General features: G+C 36.4%; 2 protein-coding genes across 3 annotated transcripts in view; one reads left to right on the top strand and one right to left on the bottom strand.

The window, feature by feature from the left end:
* Positions 1 to 5,278: 5,278 nt before the first annotated feature.
* Positions 5,279 to 23,751, bottom strand: LOC140143760 (EF-hand calcium-binding domain-containing protein 7-like). The gene is made up of 14 exons (XM_072165575.1): positions 23,647 to 23,751; positions 19,927 to 20,167; positions 17,833 to 17,898; positions 16,336 to 16,481; positions 15,196 to 15,282; positions 14,749 to 14,878; positions 14,200 to 14,439; positions 13,483 to 13,586; positions 12,897 to 13,051; positions 10,957 to 11,090; positions 9,644 to 9,792; positions 8,625 to 8,834; positions 7,762 to 7,869; positions 5,279 to 7,012 (listed from the first exon to the last, which is right to left on the bottom strand). Exons 2-14 carry the CDS (start codon positions 20,117 to 20,119, stop codon positions 6,938 to 6,940), a joined length of 1,797 nt encoding a protein of 598 aa, XP_072021676.1. The 5' UTR covers positions 20,120 to 20,167; positions 23,647 to 23,751; the 3' UTR covers positions 5,279 to 6,937.
* Positions 23,752 to 24,038: 287 nt separating this feature from the next.
* Positions 24,039 to 27,032, top strand: part of LOC140143753 (uncharacterized) — a 30,817-nt gene continuing 27,823 nt past the window's right edge. For both annotated transcript variants that reach the window (XM_072165568.1, XM_072165567.1), the window contains exon 1: positions 24,039 to 24,114. The gene's annotated coding sequence lies outside the window, so the exon portion shown is untranslated. The remainder of the gene's footprint in view (positions 24,115 to 27,032) is intronic.

Raw genomic sequence — 27,032 nt, 5'->3', positions numbered from 1 at the left:
GACGACCACTTATGTAAGACTTGAACCACTGTAGGACTGTGCCTTTGATACCAAAGCCATGCTCTAAGCGAGAGAATAAAATGTCATGGTCAATGGTATCAAAGGCAGCAAAAATCAAGCATAATTAAGAAGACTGCCTTGTTATCATCAATGGCCCTAGCAATATCATTGGTCACCTTGAGCAGTGCTGTCTCAGTGGAATGCTTTTCTTTATAGGCAGACTGACATAATTCATCAAGCTCATTAGCACGCATATGGTCATTGATCTGGATAATTGCAGCCTTCTCAATTAGCTTCCCTATAAAGGCGATGTTTGAGACGGGTCTGTAATTCTGTAAGTTGTTCCAATCTAGATTGGGTTTTTTGAGGATAGGTGTGACAATTGCTTGTTTAAGATCACCTGGGAAAATACCATTTGTTAAAGAAGAGTTAATAATGTCAGTTACACATGGAAGAACAATATCAATATTCTCCTTTAGCAGCCAGGTGGGAAGGCTGTCAAGACTACATGTTTTGTTGGCACATTTCATAATAATAGAACGAACATCAATTCTCTGAAATGATCAAGATGATTTTGAATAACAACATCACTATGTAGTGAGGATACCGAGTCATTACCTAGAGGAATATCAATTACATTACTACTACTATCCTTAACACTACTATCCTTAACACTACTATCCTTAACACTACTATCCTTAACACTACACTTGATACTAATTCTAATTTTTTCAACTTTTTCATTAAAGAATTCAGCAAACTTGTTGCTTAGCACATCAGGTGTGTACAATGATGGCAGACTTTTCTCATTTTGGTTTAGTAAAATACCAATGACCCTGAAAGTATCTTTTGGGCTAGCATTATAAAGAGCATCGTTGAAATGTGTCATTTTAGAGTCCTGTAACATTTTATTGTAACAAAGATGCTGCTCCCAATAGGATTCCTTATCTGATGAAGAGCCACTTTTCCTCCACTTCCTTTCAAGTCTACGTTGTTTACGCTTTTCTTCTCTGAGATCGTCATTATACCACGGAGGGCGATAGGCCTACACGACGAGATCTTGTGGTTGCAGGAGCATGTTTATCAAGGACTCTAATAGCAGCTTTCTCAAGGTGATCCAAAAGATCATTCACATTACTAGGTTTCGGTTTCAGACTGTTATTTAGTTCGCAATTAAGATCAGTTTTTAGAGCCACTGGATCCACCTTTCTGAAATCCCTTAATGTACTAGTGACCCTTAAAGGTGGTGGTTTACTTTGTTGCAGGACAAATCTTACCATGTAATGATCAGAGCCATAGGCAGTGCCAGCATCACAGAGTCTGACCAAATCTTCCTTCTCAGGAGTGAGTAACAAATCAAGAGTGTTACCGGATATGTGAGTGGCCTGGGTAACATGTTGGTTGAGACCAAAAGAGGATAAAATTGCTTGAAAACGAACAACCTCGGATCTGTGAGGCTCGTTCATGTGGAAATTAAAATCCCCAACATGATAAGTTTTCCTGTCAACAAAGAGACCTCCTGGAGGAAATCCTCAAACTCCTCCATGAACCGATTAAGAGTAAAACCATTTGCTTTGGTTGGGTGGGGGCGGTATATGATAATGTAGTGAACACCATTGTTTGGATCTAAGATACTTGCATGTTCAAAGGTAACTGTCTTAGCATTAAGCGGGTGTAAGCGAAACGCATAAGTTGAGTCTTACTAAGAACCCCAATACCACCATGATTACTGGTACCTCGTGGGATGTTCAAGAAGGTATACCCATTTGGCTTCAATTCGCCAATGACAACTGGGTCATTGGTTGCTAACCATGTTTCAACTAAGAAGATAGCATCTACATCGTGTTCACTAATATAGTCATTACATGTAGTTGTTTTATTTCGGATTGATCTCGGATTCCAGAGTCTCATGTTCATTAATGGATCACGATTTATATAGGGTGTTATGAGGGTACGGTTGGGCCTATCAGTGTGAACAGGCTTTATGTGCAGTTCTGTTTTCCTTGCAGATGAGATATGAACAGGTATACTGTGAACTGAATCATCTAGGTGGGTGGAATTGTTTGAGATCAGCCATGGTTTTCGTCGGCCACCTCTTTTTCCACGTGGTTTTGAATGGAATGAGTTATTGATTCCAAGGGAAGTAATTGTTCTCCAAACCTCTGTGGGTAACCGGGGTAATGATTGCTTGGTTGAGTTGTTGTATGTGTTCAGTGCAATCAGCTTTTTGAGAACAAAGAACAAAATGTGGTTCAAGCATGTATCAGTTACGTAATCACCCTAATTATTTTGGATTATTCCCTTTCATTTGTATCATTATCATTTGTTCATTTGAATAAATATGTTTAAATGCTTGCTTGAACCATAATTTGTACTTTGTTCTCAAAATTACAAAAAAATACTTAGGCAAAAAGCGTAGCAGGCTGACGATATGTTACATCACAAACATATATGTTACATTATCTGATTTACTTCTAAGAACATATTAGGAACTAATATTAAGAATTTAAGTACATATCTTGTAGGCTTCCTATTGCACATATAGCTAAACAAGTTTAGAGGACATTGATCATTTAAGAACAAAAAACATTTTGTTTCACTTCAAGAATAAATCAATAAGCATGATTTGGACAATATGCTCATAATTCATAATATTTGCTGTACACAGTTTATCTCAGCACCCACTCCTCATGAATGTGACTATCCAACCATCCATGAAATGGACTGGCACATTGGCAGATCACAAGTTGAATTTGTGATATGCTCCACTGAACCTTCAAATATCACAAAGCAAATGATTTCTCAACCCATTCACTTTATATTTTGATGTTTTCATTATTTTTCCCCTTCTTTGCTAACAAAGCAATATGGGCATGCAATATATTAATGCAAAGCTTATTTTGAGGCTTTAATTGCGTGTTTAATATCTCACAAATTGACAATGTCAATCTTACTGGATGGTTATATATTAGCATTTGGCTGGCTCACTGCACCTCAAAAGCATGGCTATACCTTACCCTTACTTGGACACTAGAAGTTTGGAATAATTGCACTTATCTTAAAATTGTTACCTTCCACCACTGTTGTACTGATGGTAGGTGTGTTTGGAACAGTCTTGCTCATGAACACCAATTCTATTTGTAAAATAGTTAATGTATATTCCATTTACAGGCCAGCATGCTTATATAGACTTTTTAGCTGGCTTGAGCATTTTCTTTGAGCCTGGTCCCATCAGGACGCAAGCGTGTCTTTACACGGAACGACCGTTTAAACAAACAAACAAACAATTATGATGTGTATTAAATTGCAAAGAATAGTGCCAAATATATTCAAATTCATTCATGCATGCACGCCATTTAAAATTTGTAAAGCTTTTAAACTAAATCATAAAACTCGGCTATACAAAATCACTACAGAATATTTGGCTACAGAATATCAAAGTATCACATTCTATTCCTACATTGTCATCAAACTTTGATCATACCATAACTGTTACCATTCAGTTATCTGGGAATTATTTGTTTGTTTGAATTTGTAACAGTTTAATTTAAAAATCCTTATAAAAATGACCAAAATAGTATTGTGGTGATTATGGTAGGTAAAATAAACCAAAAGGTTGTTTTTTGAGCCAAAATATTTCAGATCTAACATTTCGCATGAAGACACAGTTTTTATTGGTTCCGAATTCCTATTATTACTAGGAGAAATTGCATATGTTCAATTTAAACAATGTTTTTGTCATTAGTGGACTGATCAACCACATTTGTACATCTTCTATCATTACATACAAACACTGCTACTTTTACAATGGGGGTAGGTTCTTTGTTTGATTTTCCCATCTGTTTTATGTCAAGCTTTCACATCCTTTGGTGATAACAATATAGTATGTGATCTAAAATATGATGACATCTGAATGATATCACAAATAAACAGCAATTGACATTAAAGCATTTTTATACATAAATATAAATTTGCACATATCACATCTTATTATGTGTTGTACCACATCAAATCCATGCAGCTGATAGATGCTACATGTACAGATCACATAGCTGGTATCAGATTGAATCTGTGGTGGCCAGTACAATAAATAATACAGTTGTCAAGATTTGTTATTGTTTGATTTTGTACATAACTCTCTCACCTAGAAGATGGAACAATATAAACCTTTTCAGCAGCTGACTGGACATTTTGGAAAATTAGATCAGAAAGATGTTGAGTGCTGTAAACAAAAAAACCACAACCAATCACTCACATTGGCGACATGTTTGACGAGCATGTGGCATGGTATGATTGTTCACACTAATCCTGTACTGCATTGCTCTTACGTACTTGACACAGTGTATTAAATGCAATGTCCACTGCATGGTCGAATAAGCTTTCAAATCTCCAGAAATGACTGGTATAATACAAGGTGTCCCATAAAAAGGTTACATGTAGAAAATGATCCGCATTTTGTGATGGTACTACAAAACAAGGTCATTTTTTAAGATATTATTTATTCATCCTTCTTGTAACTGTTTGCTAAGTTTCAATTCTGTATCTTAAAAGCAACTTAACTTATGAGCGCAAGAGTACAGGGGTGTCAAGAGTGGCTAACCATCAAAATATCGCACAACGAATGTTGAACACACGCACACCCTTGTTTTCATATTTTTTATTACCTTTTATGGTTCTCTTACTTTTTATTGTTAAACTTATTGCACAAAAGAAACATATTGAAAAATATTATTGTCAACTGAAAATAAAACAGTTTTAGAGCTTCTTGACTCTTGGTGGTAAAGGAAAATGGTCATTAGAGGAGAACACGCTTTTGGTGAAAGCAATTCTGCACGCTGTATCTCCAGTCATCAACATAGTGAAATGAATATTCCTATGCATTTAGGCCTTGCTTGATTTTGTTGACTTGAAATCGCTGCTGTTTGTTTTTGCATTTCCGACTGAACTCTTGAAATAAAATTGAACAAGTTTTATTCTTTGTTTGTCAGAATAAACTACTGCATCTGCCCTATTGCTATGGCAGGGCCTACTCAAGTGCCCCCCAAATGCACGGTGGCTGTAACGGTATAATGAACCTCGTGTTGCAGTCACGTAAAGAGCTTGCTCAGGAATGCGTGGAATGCGGACAAAGTCATAGGTTGTGCACTTGACATTCATAGGGGTACTAGTAGAGGGTACATAAATTATGTCATGAAAAGGATATTTATATTTATTAACATTAACTTAGATTATTTTCAAAAACCTACATGTAACCTTTTTATGGGACACCCGGTATGTTTAATATGCATGATGAGTGTTTTTTGTAAAGTCTAGGCAAAGCATGCCTGCACCAAAGAGTGAATAACAGTAGTGTAGGTGGTGGAGACATGATCAGACACTGAAAGCTGTAGCAAATGGCATAATGCCCTTCATTGAAGAGGCAAATCAGAAGTCATACATCCCTCCAGAAGATATCAACTATATGACAACTATCAAATTCCGCACTGCAAATGGTGTAACCTACCAGAATCCAGCACTGCCTCTTCCAAAAAGAGATCCATCAAACCTCTTATAGAAGGCCAATGACTGGGAATTCCCGATGGATGAGGAACATAAGCAAGTAGTATTTCCTCCCATAATCACAGACACTGCAAAACGGCCAGATATTACAATCTGTTCTGAAAGGCCCAAAACAGTTATCATCATTGAGCTTACAGTCACAATGGAAGAAAACCTGTCAAATGCCAATGCAAGAAAGAAAAGTAAATACCAAGATCTTGTAGCCGACTGTGAAAATAGGGGATGGTGTAAACAGATAGAACTGAGCACAAACTTATTTGGAATTAAACGTAAGTTATGTGTTCCCTTTCCTATTACAGGATTGTAATTGAATTTAAATACTTTGGGCTGGTCCTTATGTAAGAAGGTAACTGTCACAATTGATAACAGCATCACATTAATGTGACTGGACACATACTTCTAGACGTGAATGTTGCAATCTAAATGTAAAATGTGCAAACCAACTCTATTTGTCACAATTAAAAACATGTTTTCTTAATATAAACAGGAGATAACTTTACAACACTGATCACATAAAAAATATTTGAATTACTGTTTTAGAATACAACCATGTTCCAAAAACAAGGTAGAGCTTCATAATCGCCTTTCAGCTACAAATGCAAGAAATCCAGGTGTTAATGGAGGTCAATCTGACTGCTCATGTATAATCATATTATAGGTAAATTAGGTCATTTTTGTCAGACTATATCCATGTGTTCAATATGCCAGTACACCTGTTACCCTTACTCCAATTGTATGGGTAATGGGAAAATGAGAATTTTCTATTTGGGGCTTTATTGTATAATTAATTGAAAATTGTAAACAAAATTACCAATTTTTTTCTTCATCATTTACAAGAGTACTGTAAGTATTATAAAAACATTATGTAATACCATCAATGGTTTTGAGATGCTCACATGGCTTATAAATTATATAATGCTCATTCGCTGCACCTTCATCCAACAATGCAGCTGGTTGATGAGATTAATTGAATGAGTAATCCTAATGAGTATAGGTGAGCTGACATGTTTGTTGGCAACTGCCACTGTTCATTGACTGGCAGTATACGAACATCATGTTGAGGATGGCGTCTATCGATTTGCTTGAGGGAACAGCAAATGGCCACTTTACTGTCCAATAGCCTCATTTCCCTTCATATGATTGGCAAAGTTTTTAAAGCACCAGGGTTCTGACCTTTCCTGTAAAAGCTGAAGTCAGTCACATCATCTTTACTTGAATAATTTCAGCATTTGGACTTATGGTAGTCTATACCTTAGCAAGAAATATACTTAAGATAATCAGATCCGGAACTACTTAGTGATGCCGTTAAAAGTAGCAGACTATATGAAGCCCTTCCTCAGAGTATCTTTGAGAATAATTGTAGCATTAAGTGGAGCTGCTAGCTGACCAACGATTCTGCACATTTGACTGTCCAATCGCGAGTTTCATCCTGTGGCATTAAGTGTTGTCCAACCTGTACAGAAATAATAAAGCAAACTTCACTTATAAACACACTTGATGGAACTTGTAAAAGTAAGTCAGGGCATTACTTTTAAAATGTTATACAAAAATGTGTACCTACACATATCCTATACTCTACTCTTTCCTGTTGTTCAATCAGTCATGTAGGAAATGGAACATTTCCATGATATTACATACCAACATTATTGACTACTGGCTTACTATTGTTTATTTGTTATTGTTTAACTTTGTGTATTTATTTATTTTTACCCCCATTGGATGTTGTGTCACATTTTTGTTTGTTTTAAATTCACCCTTTTTAGTGCAACACACTTGTATCTTTTTGGATCCACCCTTTGGTTCCCTATATGTCAGTTGGAATAGAATTTTCTAGTTTTTACCTTGGGCAACAAAAAAGTGGTTTGTCTCAGGACACTGTGAGCATAGCTTGTAAAATTTGCTTATTTCCAGAAGTTTGATCAAATAAGTCAGAATAAATTCCATTTCCTATAAGATACACTTTCTCCTTGATTGTAAACATATTACTACAACATACAGGGTTATCACTCAACTTGTTTGTAAACTGCTAATAAGAGCTGAAAAAAGATATGGCTCTGAATCTATGGGACTGTAAAGGACAAAGCACTCTCATGGTACATTTGCTCATTATGCTGGAAAGTAGAATATCACAACATACAAACACAAATAAAACATTCAAATTTCCCTCCACCTGCGTAAGATGGTTGAGGTTGTAAGACTTACCGCTACAGCTCTTGCTGGAACATTTACTGTGTACATCAGGTCCGGTCTGTTGCTTGTACAATTGGTACTCCTACTACAATTAAGCTGCACTGATATATTGCTACTTCCCTAAAACAGAATCAATCAGTCAATCAATCAGTCAATCAATTGTTACCAATCAATAAAATAATACATGAATAAAATACATAAATATAAATCATCAATCAAAATCATTATTTTGCCCTATACGCAGCACAATTTGATTTTGAAATCTGATCAAAGGTGGTTATAATGGGTTATAGCATTACAAAGGTTTGCACACATAGGCATGAGACTACATGTTCTAAAATAACTGAAAAATATGTGTAAAATTGTGCCAAAAGTACCAAAAAAAGAGCTGAAATTAAATATTAAATGAAGTTTCAGAAATTTTGACTAAAAAAATGAATTCAGCTTTAAAACTGAAAATTTTTATACCACCTTTATAGCACGATGCATTGGACGTGGAACAAAAACAAGCATGTACTTTTAATCAAAGTTCACCGTGTGCACAAGCGACAAACAGGCATGGCGGAGTCAGTACTCTTTGGGTCTAACTTCTTTGGATCAAATCAATTTTTTAATACGTAATTGATCACTTCTTGGAATAGGTTGCCAACTATTTTGATATCTCTGCATATCCTTTCAAGATACAGCCATAATTACAAGGATACTCCTATTTTTGTTCTATTTGGTTCATGCTATAAAATGTTAATGATTTGATTTGATTTTGATAATACAATACATTATTTTTGTATGATTATGAAAATTGAAAATGGTCCAGATGCAACTCATTTTGCATTGTTTTGGCTGGTAAAATGTGTGATACTCTAATACTATCCTACCTGATTTTCTACTGCAATAGACACTCTAGCATCTGTTGTCTGTGTGTGTAGTGCCACTTCCTTTGACCCCTTGACCTTTGTAGGTTCTCCTGCACTCATAATGGCTGCACATACTGCCTTCTCTAAAGTGACACCACCCTTCTGAAGTGGCAAAGCCCGGACATGTGCCTTGCATTTATCTGTGTACAGGTCCACTATGAATGGGCAAGCCTGAGTACATAACAAAATAAAAATGAAAATAAAATGCTTAGTAACCGATCAAAATGTTTTAAAAATATTATTTTAGTTTTCATGTTCGTCCAGAACAATCATATTTAGGGATTCAATCATGTTTCACCGATTAACAACGATGCGTCCGCATGGTTTACCACGCAGACGCGCCAGATGCGAGTTGTTAATCGGTGATGAAAAATGGTGAAACATGGTTGAATCCCTTTCAACAACGAAAACAAGCTAAAGATGGTATAATTCACATCTTTATCCGATACTTCCAAAATACTGAATTCAACTTGTAAGCGTGATATGCACACAGATTCCAGACATGGCGAATTTTACGCGCTTACGCGTAACGTGGATGTGCGCTGGCGTTCGCGTATACGCTTACTGTAAAAGTGTGGATTCATCACGGATTAACAACGGTTGGCTCCTGTACAAAAGTATCGGAGAGTTGTTGAAATGTGACATGATCAAGGGGAATGAGTCACATGTCGACCCTGGTCGAAAATGAGTTTTACATAAGTTTCTAACGAGCACATTTACAGCTTTCAGAAACTGAAACCCCATGTTGATACGACTTTTCATTACAAAGTTATGTCAATTTATTAATCGCTGAAAACAATATAAAACAAAAGAATTTTAACACTTTCTTTGCCAATATCTCAAAATCAACATTACATCCGACTCATTTCTCTTGATCGTGTCACATATGTGAATTTGTTGCTCTTCACAGTGGCCATCAATCAAGTCCATTTAAGCTACAATTTACTTAATGCTGCAATACACTGCCTTCTCCTTCTTACCTGGTCTAGCTCCAATCTATTATTGAATCCCATGGAATGTAATGTAACCCACAGATCATCTGTGTCTCCTTCAACATCATTGGCCTCCATCTGGTTTAAATCCATGAAACCCTTTCTTGTTAACTCGCCTTTCTTCAGCTCAAAGTTCTCTGGAATAACAACAGAAAGATTACAAGTATTATACAGAGTTTCATACAAAACTTTAACAGCAAGAAGTTCATAGTTAAAAAATTAACATGTAAAAGTAAAAAAATTATGAAATTTCAAAATTTAGTAGTGATATATAGGATAAGTTTATAAATGGAAGTTTCCATGTATCAACAATATCATCTAATGTCACACAAGCACTGCATAAAAATGCAAGTGGAATTTTAGGGTGCACAAGGCCTTTCCAAACAAAATCAATATTTTCACACTTCAAGAACAAAATAAATCAGCAGTATTCTTTCAGCATTGCTAGTTGGCAGCTCTAGTGTAACACATGATCATTCTTAAAATTGAAAATTACCCTTATTTTGGTCTATTACTACGAGATTTCAATTTTTCTGATACCCATTTTTCACAAATGGAGAGCATCAAGAAACATAATGCAGGCAGGTTCTATTTCTCCTCTTGGGAGAACGCACTGACGTGGTGTGGTACATTGTGTTTTTATTCAAAGCACACTGATGTGTGGTGAATTGTGTTTTTATTCATGTTTGAGTAGTTTATTGAAAACCAGGGGAAATCTAAATATTTGACAATTGAGCCCAGAAAGTTTACAGTGTAAAGATAACCATCGTGTCTTATTATTATTAGCAGCTTCTCCACTTATCAAGTAATGTAACATATTACCGGTACTCTCGCCTTTCTGAAGAGTATCTTCACACAACAGCATCATCAAAAGCTTAAAAAGTTATCTTTTCAGCTACACCACTGCTCAATGCAGACTCTGAAAAGGTAAATTTTTAAGCTTAAGTCAACATGACAAGAGTCCAATATCAGTCTGCATGCTGCTATCACCATCAACATCAAAAGGACTCCTCCCTCCACCCACATATAATTCAAACTTGGTATATTTTTCACTCTGTTTTAGTGCACTAGTACACGTGTAATGTATGCCTCTCATAAAGTAACACTTTACCGCTACATGTACACAATCAAGAACAGCTTCTCCAATCGTGTGTATGATTGTAATGGGATCTTATTTATTTCTACTCGGCACACAATAACACAGACCGTCTATATTTCTTACCTTCTACGACCTCCCATGCATTATTATCAACAGGCTCTCCACTTGTATGTAACTGGAATAAATTGAACTCATCTCTTACCTTCTACAACCTCCCATGCATCATCATCAACAGGCTCTCCACTTGTATGTAACTGGAATAAATTGAACTCATCTCTACTCAATGTACCATTGCTGTCTAAATCTACTATTTCAAAGATGTCTGTCAATGCATTTCTGAAACATGTAAAAAGTTTGGAAAACACATTACTTGTTAACAGGTGTATTTAAATATTTGAAAAACAAAGTTAAAAGACACTATTATAATGTGTCTCATCTCAAGTTAGAAGTAACACTGTGCTGGATTTTGCAGTGGCAGATTCAAATTAAGCGCTAACCTAATCCTACAAGATATATACACACACGCAAAAAGGTGACTTGTCTGTACACTGGTGACGCAACCGTGTAAATGCACTTATTCAAATCTACCACTGCAAAATCCAACATTACTCTTAACATAAAACGAGACACATGATATCAGTGTTTGCTAAATCAGAAAATTAGATTTGTACATTTTTGTAAAGAGAATATATAGCTGCGCTACTCTGTAGGGAATAAGACAGAACACACCCCAATAAGGATAGAGAGTCAAAGCTTAGTCCATGTTGAAGAGGTTTGGCTTTATGGACACTTGTAGCTAACATAACTGAATGGAGTTTCATATTTCGACACTGTCATTTTCTTCCTTACTGCAAAAATTTACATTATGAGAAAAAACCTTTTAAAAAGTTTTTATGACTTATCCTTCACTTTCAAACCATTGATAGTGCCTTTGAGTCCCAATAGTTGCTAAGCACAGCTAAAATATCTGCTATTACCATAGATAACTTGTTGGTCACATACCCCTGAACCAAGCCTTGAAATAAGCAGACTGGAACCAGGAGCAATTTGTTATTGAACATTGCTCCTGGTTCACTGTGATTTGACAAGAACCAGGAGCAATTTCTGAAGAAATAGGAGCAATTTTCAAATAGTAATCCTTTTCTGCATACAATACCAGCACTAGGCCTACTGCATAAGTGCAAAACTGGAACCAGGAGCAATTTGTTTTAAAAATTGCTCCTGGTTCATGAATGTGAATTTTACAAGGACCAGGAGCAATTGGTGGCTTTACGAGAGCAAATTTGCTCCCCGCGCCCGCTTATTTCAAGGCTTGCCCTGAACAGTTAATGATAGACGTCACTTTATTCACTTTCAAATTTCAGAAAGAATGAATTCAAACAATTCTAATAACTGACATCGCATACATCAATCTTTCATGGGAACACTTCTTAAATTCAATGGATACTTTCCAGTCTCATCTTCAAATGGGCTGTTGCATTTCAAATGGAATGGACACATTATTAGCTCCATTTGTGCCTCACCCTTCCTCAGTGGAATATTCAGGTTGAATCTGTCTCAGATGGTGTATGAAATTCAAATGGAACTGCCTTAATGTGTTCATTCCATTTGAAATTCACATACATGTACTGCCTCTGTGAAAGATATTTCCAAAATCTTCCACAGAAGGAGTGTGAATTTTAATTGGAATAGCCCAATGCTTCTGAAAGTGCTACTATTCAGATTCATAAAATCAGTAATTGGATTAGTGTACAAGAACCTTTGAACTGCATTTGACTGATAATTATAGGTGAACTTATTTGAGCATCTACACTTAAGAAGTCACTAGAATTGTCTATTACCACAACAAAAGAGCCTTTAGAGTCTCTGCGCGGCAGAGAATAGCACTTGCATATATTTTGAGAGCATGCACAACAAAAACACAAAAGTGGGATTCTGATTAGCCGATTCAATCGTCTGACAATCATAACAACAAACTGATAATCTGATTGGCTAATTACGTGTCAAAGCTTCGGTCGGCGCAGAGCGTTGCTCTTGAAGGGAACACAAAGCTCTGTGTATGTCGCTCATTAACAGGGTGCTCGCGTCAATCAGAGCAAAAGACTGCCATACTTCTCTGGAAGCTAGTGTAAGTATACTCACTTGAATTGTTTAGTTAACACATAGGTGTCACTTTCTTTCTGTGTGAGTTGTCCTTTAGTACTGTGATGTTTTTCCCTGGGTTTGAACCGGCAACCTGATGTCATGGGGATGAGTCGATACGAACCTGCCTTTAGCTCTCGATGTGCACAGTATTTCTGATGAGAGTAAAAATAACAAATTGAAAAATTTGAAAATGGTGATGTGTGGAAATTCATTCACAAACACACAACAGCACTTTCAAAACTGCTCTTGATTTATTCTGGGATTAAGTAGTCCACCTTTTCTGTATCTTCTGCCAATTCTGTTTGTTGTTTTGTCTTATACATTTGCTTTGTTTTATTTTTCCTTTTGATGTAAAGCTGCCCTTCATTTTAGTGTTTGCTCACTATTGGGTCTTGCCTGGCTGTTTCTAAACAGAGGTTTGAAAGCTTAGAAAAGTAGAGATAATGGGGCACATTGTTTATTGTTATTTAATAAGTAACTTCCAATTAACTGTGCTTACGTGGCAATATGATAGCCGATGGTGACTTGTTTAATCCAACTTTCATTTAGAATTAAATCAACTCATTATGATTGCCAACTTTACCTGTTGGTTTTTCATATGTGTATATGTAACCAGCTCCCCTACAACAGCTTCATCATTTTGTCTTAATAAGTAAACAGAGATGTCAGGACTTGGTTTCCCACCACCTAAAATAACCAAACATTAACAAATGATCAAATAAATAAATAGATATATATTGAAAAATAACAAATACTGTAGCAGAGCAGAGTAAATACGTAAGATATACAAGCAAGCATGTCAAATTAAATTTAAAAAAAACCCATTAAAGGTTTTTGTGCCCAAAAAAAATTGTTCAGATTTAAAAAATAAAAACAGGTAATGCACTAAAACTTAACTGCTCCCAAACAAAAATGCCCATACCCTACAGAGAAACAAACTTATTTTTCGTCAACCTACTATGAAAAAGTGTTTTATGCAATGGGCTTATATCATTGGAAAAATGATATGCTTTGAGTAAAATTGTTAGAATGCTGTAATTAAACATTAATAGGTCCCCTTCTGACACACACAAGTTAGTTCACATAATTATTCAAATCAGACAAAGATATGTAGTCCATAATTTTAGCTTTATATGAACAGGCATATTCTTCAGTTGATAGGGGTTTTGATGTGTGTTTCTAGATTGGCATACATGTAGGTTGTGCTTGTTTATAGGCAAAGCCAGAGAAAATTATCAAAGCTGATTTCATAACATGATGAAAGCATGAAGTGTCAGAACCATAAACATTCCGGACTTACTTTCAGGTTTTAAATGCAGGGGTTTCACAGTAAGCCATAACGCTGTTGCAGTGGACAACTCAAGAACATACTGATGAGATATTAATAAATTATCTTCATCTAGATGAAAGCAGCCTTTGCTCTGTGTGTGATGCCAGCTTTTGAGATTACGAGGCTCTGTAACCTTGGCAGCAATGGAGGACACTGGTTGCAAGTTGATTATGATGGTATCTCTCTTTGCTGGTCTCGGAGATATCCCATCTGCAAAAGATATAAAATCACTGTTAGATTTGGAAGTACAATGCATGTTTTTAATTTCACGATTTTGAGTTTTCTTAACCAAAATACCGGTTTTCTAAGAATTTGATTCTTGGGTCAAATTCTCCAATTCAAATTCTCAAGAGTCACATGAGTCATTTCAAAGATGTTAGAGAGCTTGCGATTTCCGAACATACATTTCAAACGCCCATGCATCTATTCAAAATCCCGTCACATGAGAATGATTTTAAATAGATGCACGGGCCTTTGAAACATACGTTTGGAATTCTCAAGCTCTCTATCATCACCTACCTTTCTTTGAAGGCATGGGTTTATCTATCGAATCCTGTCTGTTTTTTCGTTGTTTTCTGTCTTTCCTTTCCATTCTTTCAGATGTTTTCTTCTTGCACTTTTCTGAAGTGTTCATGAGCATTTGGCAAAACTAAAGGAAAATAGTATGATAATAATGCATGATGAGAAATAACCAACCAAAGGCTACATGTGCAAAAGAAAATATATTTAGAGGAAATTGACAACAAAAGAGTTTCATTTGTTGTAATTGTAACTACACATTATTTGACCTCACCTTGGGTAGTGCATAAGTGCGTATTAAATTAGAATATCAAATTGCACCCTAATCTAATCCAGCAGAACATATACATGTGCCTACAATGCCAGTTTGTTGGCATGTTGCAGCACAATCACATTAAAAAACAAGCTGACATCACTCAAAACCAAACCTCAGCTGCTGTTTCCTACCTCCTTATAGTTTAACTTCTTGTCTCCATCTTCATCAGCTTCTGCTATCATAGATTTCACTTCTTCTTCTGTCATTTTCTCTCCTCTCTGTAGCCAGAATAGATCAAAAATGGGTGTATTGGAATCACTAAATTACCACAGAAAAATTGTACAATCATTGTTACTATATTCTTTGCCTTTTGTTTTTAGTGCCTATAAATGCCAGTGATTGTGGGCTTCCACCACCTCCTCTTTCAGTATTTCATTTGGTCTTCTCTGGTTGTAAATTTAATTTTAGTTCATGACAATGCAGACATCACCACAGAATATCTTAATTGTGTGAGTGCTTTCATTGCTTTTGGCATGAGTGAAATCATTAAGCATATTCAAAAACAACACAACTCTAATGAAATTGAAATACTGAGAACAAAACCACTTCTACATGTATGTCATTTTTATGTAAATGTTCATTGTGAGTAATGAACCCATCGCCATTGATATCAAAGACCCTCATACCTGAGTGAGTACTTTAGCCAGCTCATTGTGAGTAATGAACCCATCGCCATTGATATTAAAGACCCTCATACCTGAGTGAGTACTTTAGCCAGCTCATTGTGAGTAATGAACCCATCGCCATTGATATTAAAGACCCTCATACCTGAGTGAGTACTTTAGCCAGTTCATTGTGAGTAATGAACCCATCGCCATTGATATTAAAGACCCTCATACCTGAGTGAGTACTTTAGCCAGGTCATTGTGAGTAATGAACCCATCGCCATTGATATTAAAGACCCTCATACCTGAGCGAGTACTTTAGCCAGCTCATTGTGAGTAATGAACCCATCACCATTGATATTAAAGACCCTCATACCTGAGTGAGTAGGCCTACTTTAGCCAGTTCATTGTGAGTAATGAACCCATCGCCATTGATATCAAAGACCCTCATACCTGAGTGAGTACTTTAGCCAGTTCATTGTGAGTAATGAACCCATCGCCATTGATATCAAAGACCCTCATACCTGAGTGAGTACTTTAGCCAGTTCATTGTGAGTAATGAACCCATCACCATTGATATCAAAGACCCTCATACCTGAGTGAGTACTTTAGCTAGCTCATTGTGAGTAATGAACCCATCACCATTGATATCAAAGACCCTCATACCTGAGTGAGTACTTTAGCCAGTTCATTGTGAGTAATGAACCCATCACCATTGATATCCATCTTCTTGAAGGCTTTCATTAGCTCCTCACTTGTTGTAGGTTGGATTTCTCTCATGACGGCACACACATCATCATAAATCATCTTTTCTGTAAGTTGAAGTAAGTAACACAGGTGAGAGTATGGTATACAAATATTAACTGTCTATGAGTGTGATGGTCGAAATATAATCACGAGGTGAAAGATGGATTGTTCCATTACACGAGCCGGAACGGCGAGTGGAATGGAACAATACATCTTTCACCAAGTGATTATATTTTGACCATTACACAATTTAAGACAGTTAATATTTGTTTTATATCACTCATGCATAAATTCTATTACTAAAATACTATTTAAGGTAGGAAATACATTTTTTCTTTATTTTAACACCATGTTTTGCCGTGATATATTTCACATTTTGGGGTCCACCGCATAACTAAATCGGCGAGTCCAAGAGTCAGCGCACGCTTTGGCGCAGGCGCACTACGCCAGAGCAGATGACGGTAAAGACTATCACACGGAGAGGGTGATAGTAAAAATGGCAAATGGTAATCAACCAATGAACTGTCTAGAATTTATGTATGAGTGATATAATAACAAATTATTAACAACTATGTTTTGAGTAAGTGACAGCAAATCTGAAAGAAACAACGAAATATTTAATGAAAATAATAAAAATATGTGACTTGATCAAGGGAAATGAGTCGGACGTTGCCAATATTGATTTTGAGATATTGGCAAAGAAAGTGTTAAAATTCTTTTGTTTTATGTTGTTTTCAGTGATAAATAAAGTGATGTAACTTGGCAAAGAACAGTTGTATCAACATGGGGTTTTCAGTTTCTGAAAGCTCTTAATGTCCTCTTTAGAAACATATCTAATACTCATTTTCGACCAGGGTCAACATGCGACTCATTATTCCCCTTGATCATGTCACATATACGTCATTGCAGTTGCAGTATTTTGTCAACTGAAGAAAGATCTATTTATTTTAACAATATTATGCATTAGCCTTTCATAAAATATAAAGTACAGTAACAAAGCAAACATACATGTATAAACAATGATAATAACAGTGGTGGTGCCAGGGGGCAAGGGAGCATTCCCCCCAAATTTACCCCCACCAGTTTTTCCCCAGTCAGGAAAACATTATTTTGTGCCATAATTGCAAAATTTTAGGAAAATTTTCTGATTTCCTTACCCCATTTCAATTTGCCGCACCAGGAAAAAATGCCTGGCGCTACCATACAAACAGATTAATGTAATTCTTTCTTTGGATTTGGAGTGACCTTTATAGATGTAATTACTGATTGAGGGCTTTATTGACTCTGCACAATGCAGTGTACTTTTAGGAAAACACCAATATAGTTTATGCTTTACAGAAATATTCTCTTTCCTATTTTGGGCAAGGGTTGATTGAGGTTTTCCCAAATTAGTTGGCAGCTATTACAAAAACTTACTTGTTTGAGATGTCCAGTATTTACCAAGGGTTTTCTGGGATGGATTTCTTCCGGTCTGTTGTAAAACTGAAAAGTATTCAAGAGCATAAACAGCATCTACTGTATAAAGTTAAACATCATTATAGACTACTGCTCTGAATGGTTGTTATTTAGCACTTCTTTCACTTCGTTTCAATTTATCCAAAATTTAATTTGTGCAACAATTGCCTATTTTGATACAATGTATGACGGGTCGCAAAATCTTTGTCTCACAAATCGTTTGTCTCCACGCCTGGTTTCCAGCTGCAGAGATACTAATATTGATGCAGAATTTGTTCCTTGTTTATATGTATATTGCCTGTGGAGACATGTGGAAGAGACTCACCGTCTTTATGTTAAAGTTTATTTTTCCATACAATGGTATGGCAACAAATATTCAATGGGATATCTCAAGTTCTTGTTTCAACTTAGGCATAATAATAGTTGTGGTTAACCTCCAAATTTGATTACATGTACAATTGATGGGATGAAGAAACCACCTTTAATGCTGCTTGCTGAGAAACCAAAAGACCTAAGAATTTTTGTACAGGGGAGACAAATTCTTTGATTCAATATGTAGTAGATAAAGGGTGAGAAACAGACCATTACCATAGATAATCGGTGGGTCTTGTTGAGGTATGGTGAGCATGTTAGTCATGCTTCGGGGTCTCGCCTACGAGCGACTAACATGCGAACCATACCTCAACAAGACACCGATTATCTATGGTGATGGCCTGTTTTGAACCGTTTATCTTACATATACGGCGAGCAAAAATAAACAAATTTGTTGTAAAAGTGTATTCATTTTCCAAAAAACAAAATGGATAAAACTGATGTATTATTTTGTAAAAGTTGTGGGGTTTTTCCCAAAATAAAAACACCTCGAGATAGTGTAATATTCTTCCCATGTGTCCTGCGTGCGAGTCTATTTAATGACAAATGCAAGTGATTTAATCAAATCAATACAGAATTGATCTCAATTGACAATTGTATTTGAAGTGGTTTGGCAGGTTATTCACTTGCTTTAATCCGCGTGAGTTTATTCACCCCGTGACCATTGTTATTTAAATGATTAATGAATAATGCAAATTATATAGAGTTGTCAACGTTTGGACTATATACAATCTGTTTCAACACCATGAAATTTATATCTTAGACAAATTTGAGTATAAGCAGATATTTGGAAGACCTAGTAGTAACGTTGTGTCCAATGGTGCTCCCCATTATGGGTAGGTCACAGTAAGGCTTTGCACCCCCAGCCTCTTGACTTGTAATGAGTACCGCAGGTTAGTTGGTTTAAGCTCCCTGGTCGGGTAGTATCCGGGGTTCTTGCCTAGCAGCTAATTTGCATGGACCGTTGAGCGTTTTTGGGTTGGGCAAGGATAAAGGCAGATTCCCTTCTAAAAACCAATGGCAAGTATATACATGGACTGAGTTTACATTCAACGAAACGGTTACTTTTTATTTATGAATTTTTACTTTGTTATGCTAATTAAAATTTAATTTGCATAAATCTAACTGAGCACCAGTGGTGTTATGTGAATTACTGTTATACGGACTGCAGGAGCCCTCTATAATTTTCTCTTGCCATGTAACATTTGCATTTAAATCGAGCTGTAAATTTTTTCCAAAATTCTGAGACTAGTAACCAACTCAGTCAGATTCTACATGTATGTTGTGATCCTTTCCATAGTGTTTCTAGAATGTCCATGGTATTCCTTTTGTTTAGCTCGCTGCCCGAGACCGTTATCTTGAGCTATTGTGTTGATAACGGTCTCTGGGCAGCTAGCTACCTCCATTACTCTAGGTAATGGTCGAGGCACCGAACCTCAAACAAAAGGAATACAATGGATAATCTGTGAATAGAAAAGAGCTAGACGTATATGGTTAGTTAACGTTGTGGTGGTGCAATACACCCAGAAAATGAAAACTGAAAAGGCTGAAAAACCAAAATATGAAAAGGTCCAAAATAAAATGTATGAGAGAAAAAGGTAGGAAACGTTTATTCTACAGTCTATGTAAAATCAGATGTTACCAGTCTGTCAAAAGCAAGCTCCCTATCTACATTGTATATACCTTGTGCTAGTTGGTCTTTTGATGTAATGCCATCCTGTGGATTGCCAACAATAGCAATATAGGCTGCCCTGCATTCAGTGTAGAATTCAGCATCTTTGCTAGTCTTGGTGTCTTTAGCATTTCCTGCTGTATGTGAGGAACTTCTGCGGCTGTCTTGACTACCAGCAGAGCCAGACCTCCTGTGTCGACTCATTCTTGATGCAGTGTGTACTTTATGTGTCCTTCATACAAGAGATGCCACCTAAATGTAAATACAGAAATTAAATGATTTCCATTTATCTTGAGAGAAAGGTAATTCAGTATGGCATTTGTTGAACCCAGAAGGTGATAAGGCCAATGGAACTTGATTAATAGTTTCCGATTGGATGTTTAAAAAAAAGGATGAGGTCGCTATTTCATTATTCATTATTCGGTCTCTTTTCATTATCCATTATGTCAACAAAATCAATGATTTTCTGAACAGCTTTCTCCAAATTTAGGTACCCCACCAGTACCAAAGTATATATTGTTGATGAAAGACCATCTCAAAACCGGTATTAATGCTTAGATCATCTTTACAGACATTTTGCAACAGATTGAGAAAAATTTGAATTTGTTTTCATAAAAATGAAAAGAAATTAGCAATTTTGTAATCACTAGAAACATGATGAGGTAATCCTTAAATTTCCATTATTTACTACATCCTCTACCCTACAACTAAGAAAAAGTGCTGATTATGATCAGCAGGGGATGTCAGACATTTTGAGAGTTTCAATTTTGATTATTTCCATCTCAATTTTCAGATAATTGACTTTTTTATGAAAATAATGAAAGTTTTGGTCAAATTGAAAAAATGATGCGGGCGGTCAATCGGAAACTAACAATCGAGTTCCTTTAGCCTAAAGGGGATTTCTTTGGGGTCTGGTGCCAGTATTGTGAGTCGGTAAATTACCGGTTAAGGGGGTACTACACCCCTGGCCAATTTTGTGCCTATTTTTGCATTTTTCTCAAAAATTATAGCACAGTGGTGACAAGTAAGATGTATATTATAGGGGCTAGGACTACAACTACTGTACTGAAAATTCAGCAACTCAAAGCAAGTAGTTTTTGATTTATTGATCAAATATTAGTTTTCCCTCATTTTTGACTGTAACTCCACAACTGTTGTGCTGATTGCTCAAATAAAATTTCCAGTGCAGTATTTGTAGTCCTTGCCCCTATAATATACATATCTTACTTGTCCCCAATGTACTATAATTTTTGAGAAAAATGCAAAAATAGGCACAAATTTGGGTACCTGCCAACCCCTGGGTGAGTTGGCATGGAATTAGCTAAAATTTCTATACAAATTACAAATTTCACGATACCTTTGCAAAACGAATTAATCTGCAAGAAATATTTTGTACATAAACATTATGTAGGTATCCTAGGTGAATTCAAATTTGCCATCAAATTGCATCGTTTTATATATATCAAATTAAAGCCCTTGAGTAAACTAAGCCAAAACTGAAAACCTTTTTTTTTCATAGCACTTTCCGTAGCAAAGTTACATCTTGTCAAAGATTGACTTTCATCAAAAAAGATTCAGCTAGCAAAATTCCCCAAAAGCGGCATTTCGGGGTGTTTCTAGATCTTAGTCTCATGGCGATGGCAGCTTTTTTAATGGAACTGCTATCAAAATCCTCTAAAATTCCATGTGCGACTTGATTATCACCATAAAAAATCATATATTTGGGTCAAGTGAAGTATAGAAAACATATTTATGTAGGTTTCCTTCACCCACCTATTCTCGAAAAAAATTCAAATTTCTATGTAAATATGCATTGTGTTGGGGCCAGTGTCCGATTTACAAATTTTTTCCTACCTGCACTGGTGCATGTAGCCCAAAATTTCTACATGCACAGCAAAAAGTGTGCATGCACCAAAATTAAAGCAAACATAAAATCACATTGAATCACGATCATTGTCAGTTAAGCTTGTAATAATATTCCGGCTCCACTGTCAGTGTCATTTTTATGCCGATCACTCGCCGATTTCTTAGCCAAAACACTGGATGCTGTGGCTTCATCTGTTCTAGAACTAGTCGCCGACGAGGTGCACAATTTCCAGAATGATGCAAGTGTTTTTTGAGCTATTTCCTTTTTTGCTGGACATTATTATGATTATTTTCTGCGTACGTAAACAAATATTTCCCACGGTTTAAATTCCGGTTCTTTTTTTTTTTTTCAATTAAATGAAAATGACAGCTTCGACATGTGCGAGGGTATCGGGAATTGGTGGATGACGTCACATTACGCTAGCCCCTCTAAGGGAAGTCATAGTCTCGGACCAGACTGTATGTGGCTATCACGAATGTTCGTTAGGATCGAAGAGTATCAGACCGACGCAAACTGGCTGTGTAGAAGACTAGGGAAGTCAATGAAAAAAAGTGACAGTTCTCACGTGATAGGGGTATCGGGAATTGTCAATTGCGTCAGCCCTGAAGTCAGGATGTTGCGCTAAAAATAGATTGGGTTTTTCCAAATCGGACTGACTGCTTGTTTACTTTTGTATATTGGCCTTGTCATATCGCTAGCGCTAAAATCATTACATGCACGCGTGCAGGCAGGTAGTGAAAAGCTGCATGCACAAAGGGAATGTTACATGCACTGGTGCAGGTATGCAGGTGGTAAATCGAACACTGGTTGGGGCCCCGGTCTCGGCGAATTCGCTGACTAGTAAATGTGTTAACTAAGGTTTGCCTAATACCTACATTATGTAGCCAGAGGTTTCCAGTGATATAAAAATCTCTACTTTTTTTGAGAAAAGTGGGGGGATGAGGCTGTGGATCACGAAATGCCCCTTTAAAGTGAACATGTCGGTAGATATGGTCGCTACAATCTCATACTCACTATGGACTATATTAGCCGAATTTTGTTCTTACATAAAATGCGTAGTGATTTAGTGTTGCGCCCGCGCCCCCTCCATAGCTCGAGATACTCTAGCTAAAATACAGGTTTACATTTACTATCTTACATTATCTTGCTGTATTTCAGCTAGAGCTCCAAACGACAAGCTTCCGGGTTTTTTTTGGAGAACAATACTGTTACGTAAGATGAAGAAGAAACCCACCTCGGAGCCCGCCCTACTCATTATTTCATTGTACTTATTGCAATTTGCCTCCACATTACGTAATCAACACAAAGCTTGTTTTGTGAGGATTAGTGAGTGGATAAGAAATTGACAGTGGAGGATACGAAGGACACACCGATTGTTAGTTGTCAATCATGAATTGCCGCAACGTATTAATATTTTACTGCATGGCATTCCGCAAACACCAAGACAAATTATGCCGTATTTTTCCAAAGATCATCTCATATGAAGTAAGCTGAATGCGATCTGTACTTTTGTAACATTCCGATCGCTTTTGATCACCTATTATCGGCGAATTTGCTTTAAAACATGTGAGTTCATGTTGTGTAAACATAATTAGCATAGACACAAATGAAATTATGATGCAATACAATGCAATTTGAATGCGCAGCAGATCTATAGAAATAAAGTTGCCCGGTTTTATGCAGAATTAGACCCTGTCTGCCCCTCCAGCTCCATTCATCCACACACAAAATGTGCCAAGCTGTGGAATTCTGATACTGTACACGACAGTACAGCTTTCTACAGGAAAACGTACAGTGATTCATTTAGAAAAGACAGACAGAAATAACTTATTAATAACCAGAAGATATAAAGCATATCAGTTACCTTCTGTAAATGTAGAAATAATGCTTAAATCTCCACGAAATCGCGTGTTTAATTGATTCCATCAGCCTGTTTCTCGAAACTAAAATTCGCCATATTTGTTTATTTATTATGAAGGCATTTCCAGTTTATTTAAATATGATTACTATCATTTGTAGCCAAATAAAATTAATGTTTGCATTAAATATTGATAATTTTTTTAAATATTAAATAGGTAAAAAGGTTTATGAAATTTTGCAATGATATAATATTTTGTATTGGCCAAAACTTTCCCCTAAAAATAAGTAAGTGAAAAAGGTTAAATTGGTTTAACCTCATATCACAGCCACAGTTCAGATTAAATACACACGAGACACGCATCCGCATGAACAGTGATTTTGTAAATGAGATTGCCCGGGAGATCTGACAGGGAGCTGTACACATTTAGTAAGCTTAAATTTAAAATAAATTTGTCGGGAATTTAATATACAGGTAGCAATGTTTTCTTTGATAATATAATAAATTTATAAAATGTGATTACTTTTGTATTGACTGTCACTGAGTGTCACTGATTGTACATGTTAACCATGTCTTTAACATCTACCATTGACAATGACTTGTCAAGGTGCACTTTATCTTAATCAGAATTTCACTAGAACATCAAGTGCTCACTCTTATGGAACCAGATCAAGTGAATCCAATTTCATTGTTCCTAGGGTAAAAGGTATCGCCTCAAACACATTCTACTACAAAGCCATTTTGGACTGGAATGATCTCCCATCAAACATCAAGGGATTGCCTACCAAGTCTGCATTTAAACAAAGTGTCAAACAACATCTAGCCAGCAACTCTCTCACGACTCAGTCAAGAGATGTCTGATTTCACTGTGTAGGCATTTTTTTTGGTTTCCGATAATTTTGTTCTCTCATCTTTTCTTGGGACCCTATCGGAAATAAGCTTGCCTTTTCTGCGGGCTTAATGGGTTATCCCGGCTTGTCATTTTTTTTTTTTTGTCCGTGTGCCTGGTTCCTAAATGGCTTTGTGGCTGATTAATTTAAGCTTTAAATAATTTGTCACATTGATGTACTTTGTAATGATTTTTCTGTCTCTATAATTTGTTTTTGTTATTCTAATGATATTGCCAAATAAAAAACAAACAAACAAACAAACAAACTTGCAGGGCTGTCAACTTTTTGGAATTGCTTGCCTTGGCGTGAGATAGCTCGTTCACGTAGCGTTTTCGTTGTCCCACTAGATTGCCTGGCGATCGGAGTGTTTATCGTCAGAGCACCTCGGACTAGGCGTGAGATGGAAGCCTACCTGGATTTGCCGACTCCAATGTTCATTTCGACCGATGATTATTTGAGCCATGGCGCTCGAGACTGTGAAAAGGGGGGGGGTCGTTGCAACAAATTATTCATGACGATGCGTGAGATTTTACTAATTGTTCAGCTTTTTGCGTGAGAATTATTACCGTACCTGGGCGTGAGATTTTACTACCTTTGGCGTGAGACGGTGAGAAAGTGACCCAATGCGTGAGACTCATGGCCAATGCGTGAGAGTTGACAGCCCTGAACTTGTTTTTTTTTTTTGTAGATGTAAAATTTTTTTTCTTGTTTCAACTTCAACATGTTCAATAGCTATGTGACAAAAAATTTCAAAGTTGGTAGATGTTACTGCAACAAATAGCAATGGAAAGGGCTTAATTGGGAAGAGTTCAAGGCATTTGAGTTTCAACTTCAAGCTCGGGTGAATTCATTCATGCATTGCCATTGTTTATTGGGTGACCATATCATATAAATGATCATGTCTTTCATGATCATATTTTTAATTGACAGCAGGGTTCCTGTTAAGGTTTTTAAAATGTGCGTCATGTGTGGCGCAAGTTAGCTGCCAAGGTTGAAAAAACTTTCGCCCAGACAGATTTTGTGCGTCCATCTGAAATTCATAATCTATCATACCGGGAAACGCAACGGCAACCCCCTTGTTGCTAACACACATACCCGGGCCCGGGTCTACATGTACACCTCATCAAATGTTGATGGTTAAAATAAAATAAAAGTGCATTTTCGCCGTGGATGGAGGCCCCAGACAATGGATTAATACATGGAAAGGTATTTGGATATATGGGTGAATGGGGCCAAGGGACAAACATCATTCATGAGTGTATGGTACTACATATGACAAGGTTCGAAATGTCACCCCGGTTTGACTGACAGATTTGCCAAAAAGTAAAGTTATTGCTAAAACAATAAAATACACTTTTTCTATAGTGAAATTTTGTGCAGAATCTGAATCTGAAGTCAAAAATACCTACAGTGCTTTCGTTTTCAAAATCCATAATTCCTATGGCAATTTCCTATGTTTACGAAAAAGTGTGTCCAGGGCTCTAAAATGGGCATATCAGATTGTTTAAAAAATCCAGGCTTTTTTGATATAGACAGTGAGCACCAATAACTCAAACTTGTTATAGCCAAGTATCTTGGGCACATCAAGTTTGAATTTTAAGTCCATAGGATGATTATTAAAAAAGCCTGGATTTTTTTAACAAACGCATACATTAAATGTATTTATTTCACGCCCTTGAAAATTAAGGGGTAGGGGTTACATTTTGTGATTTTTCTGAATATTTATAAACAATAATAAATTATACAAAATTATTATCAGCATTTAGCTTATTAAATGCTGAATAGAATGAGGGGTAAATCTTCTTTGTAGTACCTTCTGATCAAATTTTATGAATGTTACAAGCCGTTTGTCGTCCAAAAATTGGGGTTTTTTCATGAATCTTTTGTCACGGCAAATGTCAATTTCCAGTGAACATTACAAGAAAAATAAATGATCAATATGGAAAATAATGGTTTTGACTGAAAAGTACTACCCTAAATTAATGAATAAAAGTGATAAATGGATCATCATTAAAAGTTAAATGAGTATAATCAGTGATTCTAAATGAAGGCTCCAAAATTTTGTCACGCGAAAATGGTGTTTTTCGGACAAAAATGACCCAAAATCAATATTTGTCTCAAAAACTATACTAGATACAATGTTTTAAGTGGTAAAATTAGAAACTACAGACAATTTTACCCACAAGTAAGCTTAATGAAGCCCGCCCTCGCATGTTCAAAATGTGATCACCCTAGCATTGTTTATTGGGTGACCATATCATATAAATGATCATGTCTTTCATGATCATATTTTTTATTGACAGCAGGGTTCCTGTTAAGGTTTTTAAAATGTGCGTCATGTGTGACGCAAGTTAGCTGCCAAGGTTGAAAAAACTTTCGCCCAGACAGATTTGTGTGCGTCCATCTGAAATTCATGATCTATCATACTGGGAAACGCAACGGCAACCCCCTTGTTGCTAACACACATACCCGGGCCCGGGTCTACATGTACACCTCATCAAA

This window comes from Amphiura filiformis, unplaced genomic scaffold (genome assembly GCF_039555335.1).
Source record: "Amphiura filiformis unplaced genomic scaffold, Afil_fr2py scaffold_26, whole genome shotgun sequence".
Taxonomy (NCBI): Eukaryota; Metazoa; Echinodermata; class Ophiuroidea; order Amphilepidida; family Amphiuridae; genus Amphiura; species Amphiura filiformis.
Note: the sequence above shows the minus strand (reverse complement) of the source record. Positions and strands in the feature narration are given on the sequence as shown.

Coding starts and splice junctions, on each gene's coding strand:
- LOC140143760 (XM_072165575.1), bottom strand. CDS start 20,119: ATGAGTCGACACAGGAGGTCTGGCTCTGCTGGTAGTCAAGACAGCCGC. Junction 13,052..13,482: donor CACATATGAAAAACCAACAG/GTAAAGTTGGCA, acceptor TACTCTCATCAG/AAATACTGTGCACATCGAGA. Junction 9,793..10,956: donor TGCATGGGAGGTTGTAGAAG/GTAAGAGATGAG, acceptor TTGTTATTCCAG/AGAACTTTGAGCTGAAGAAA.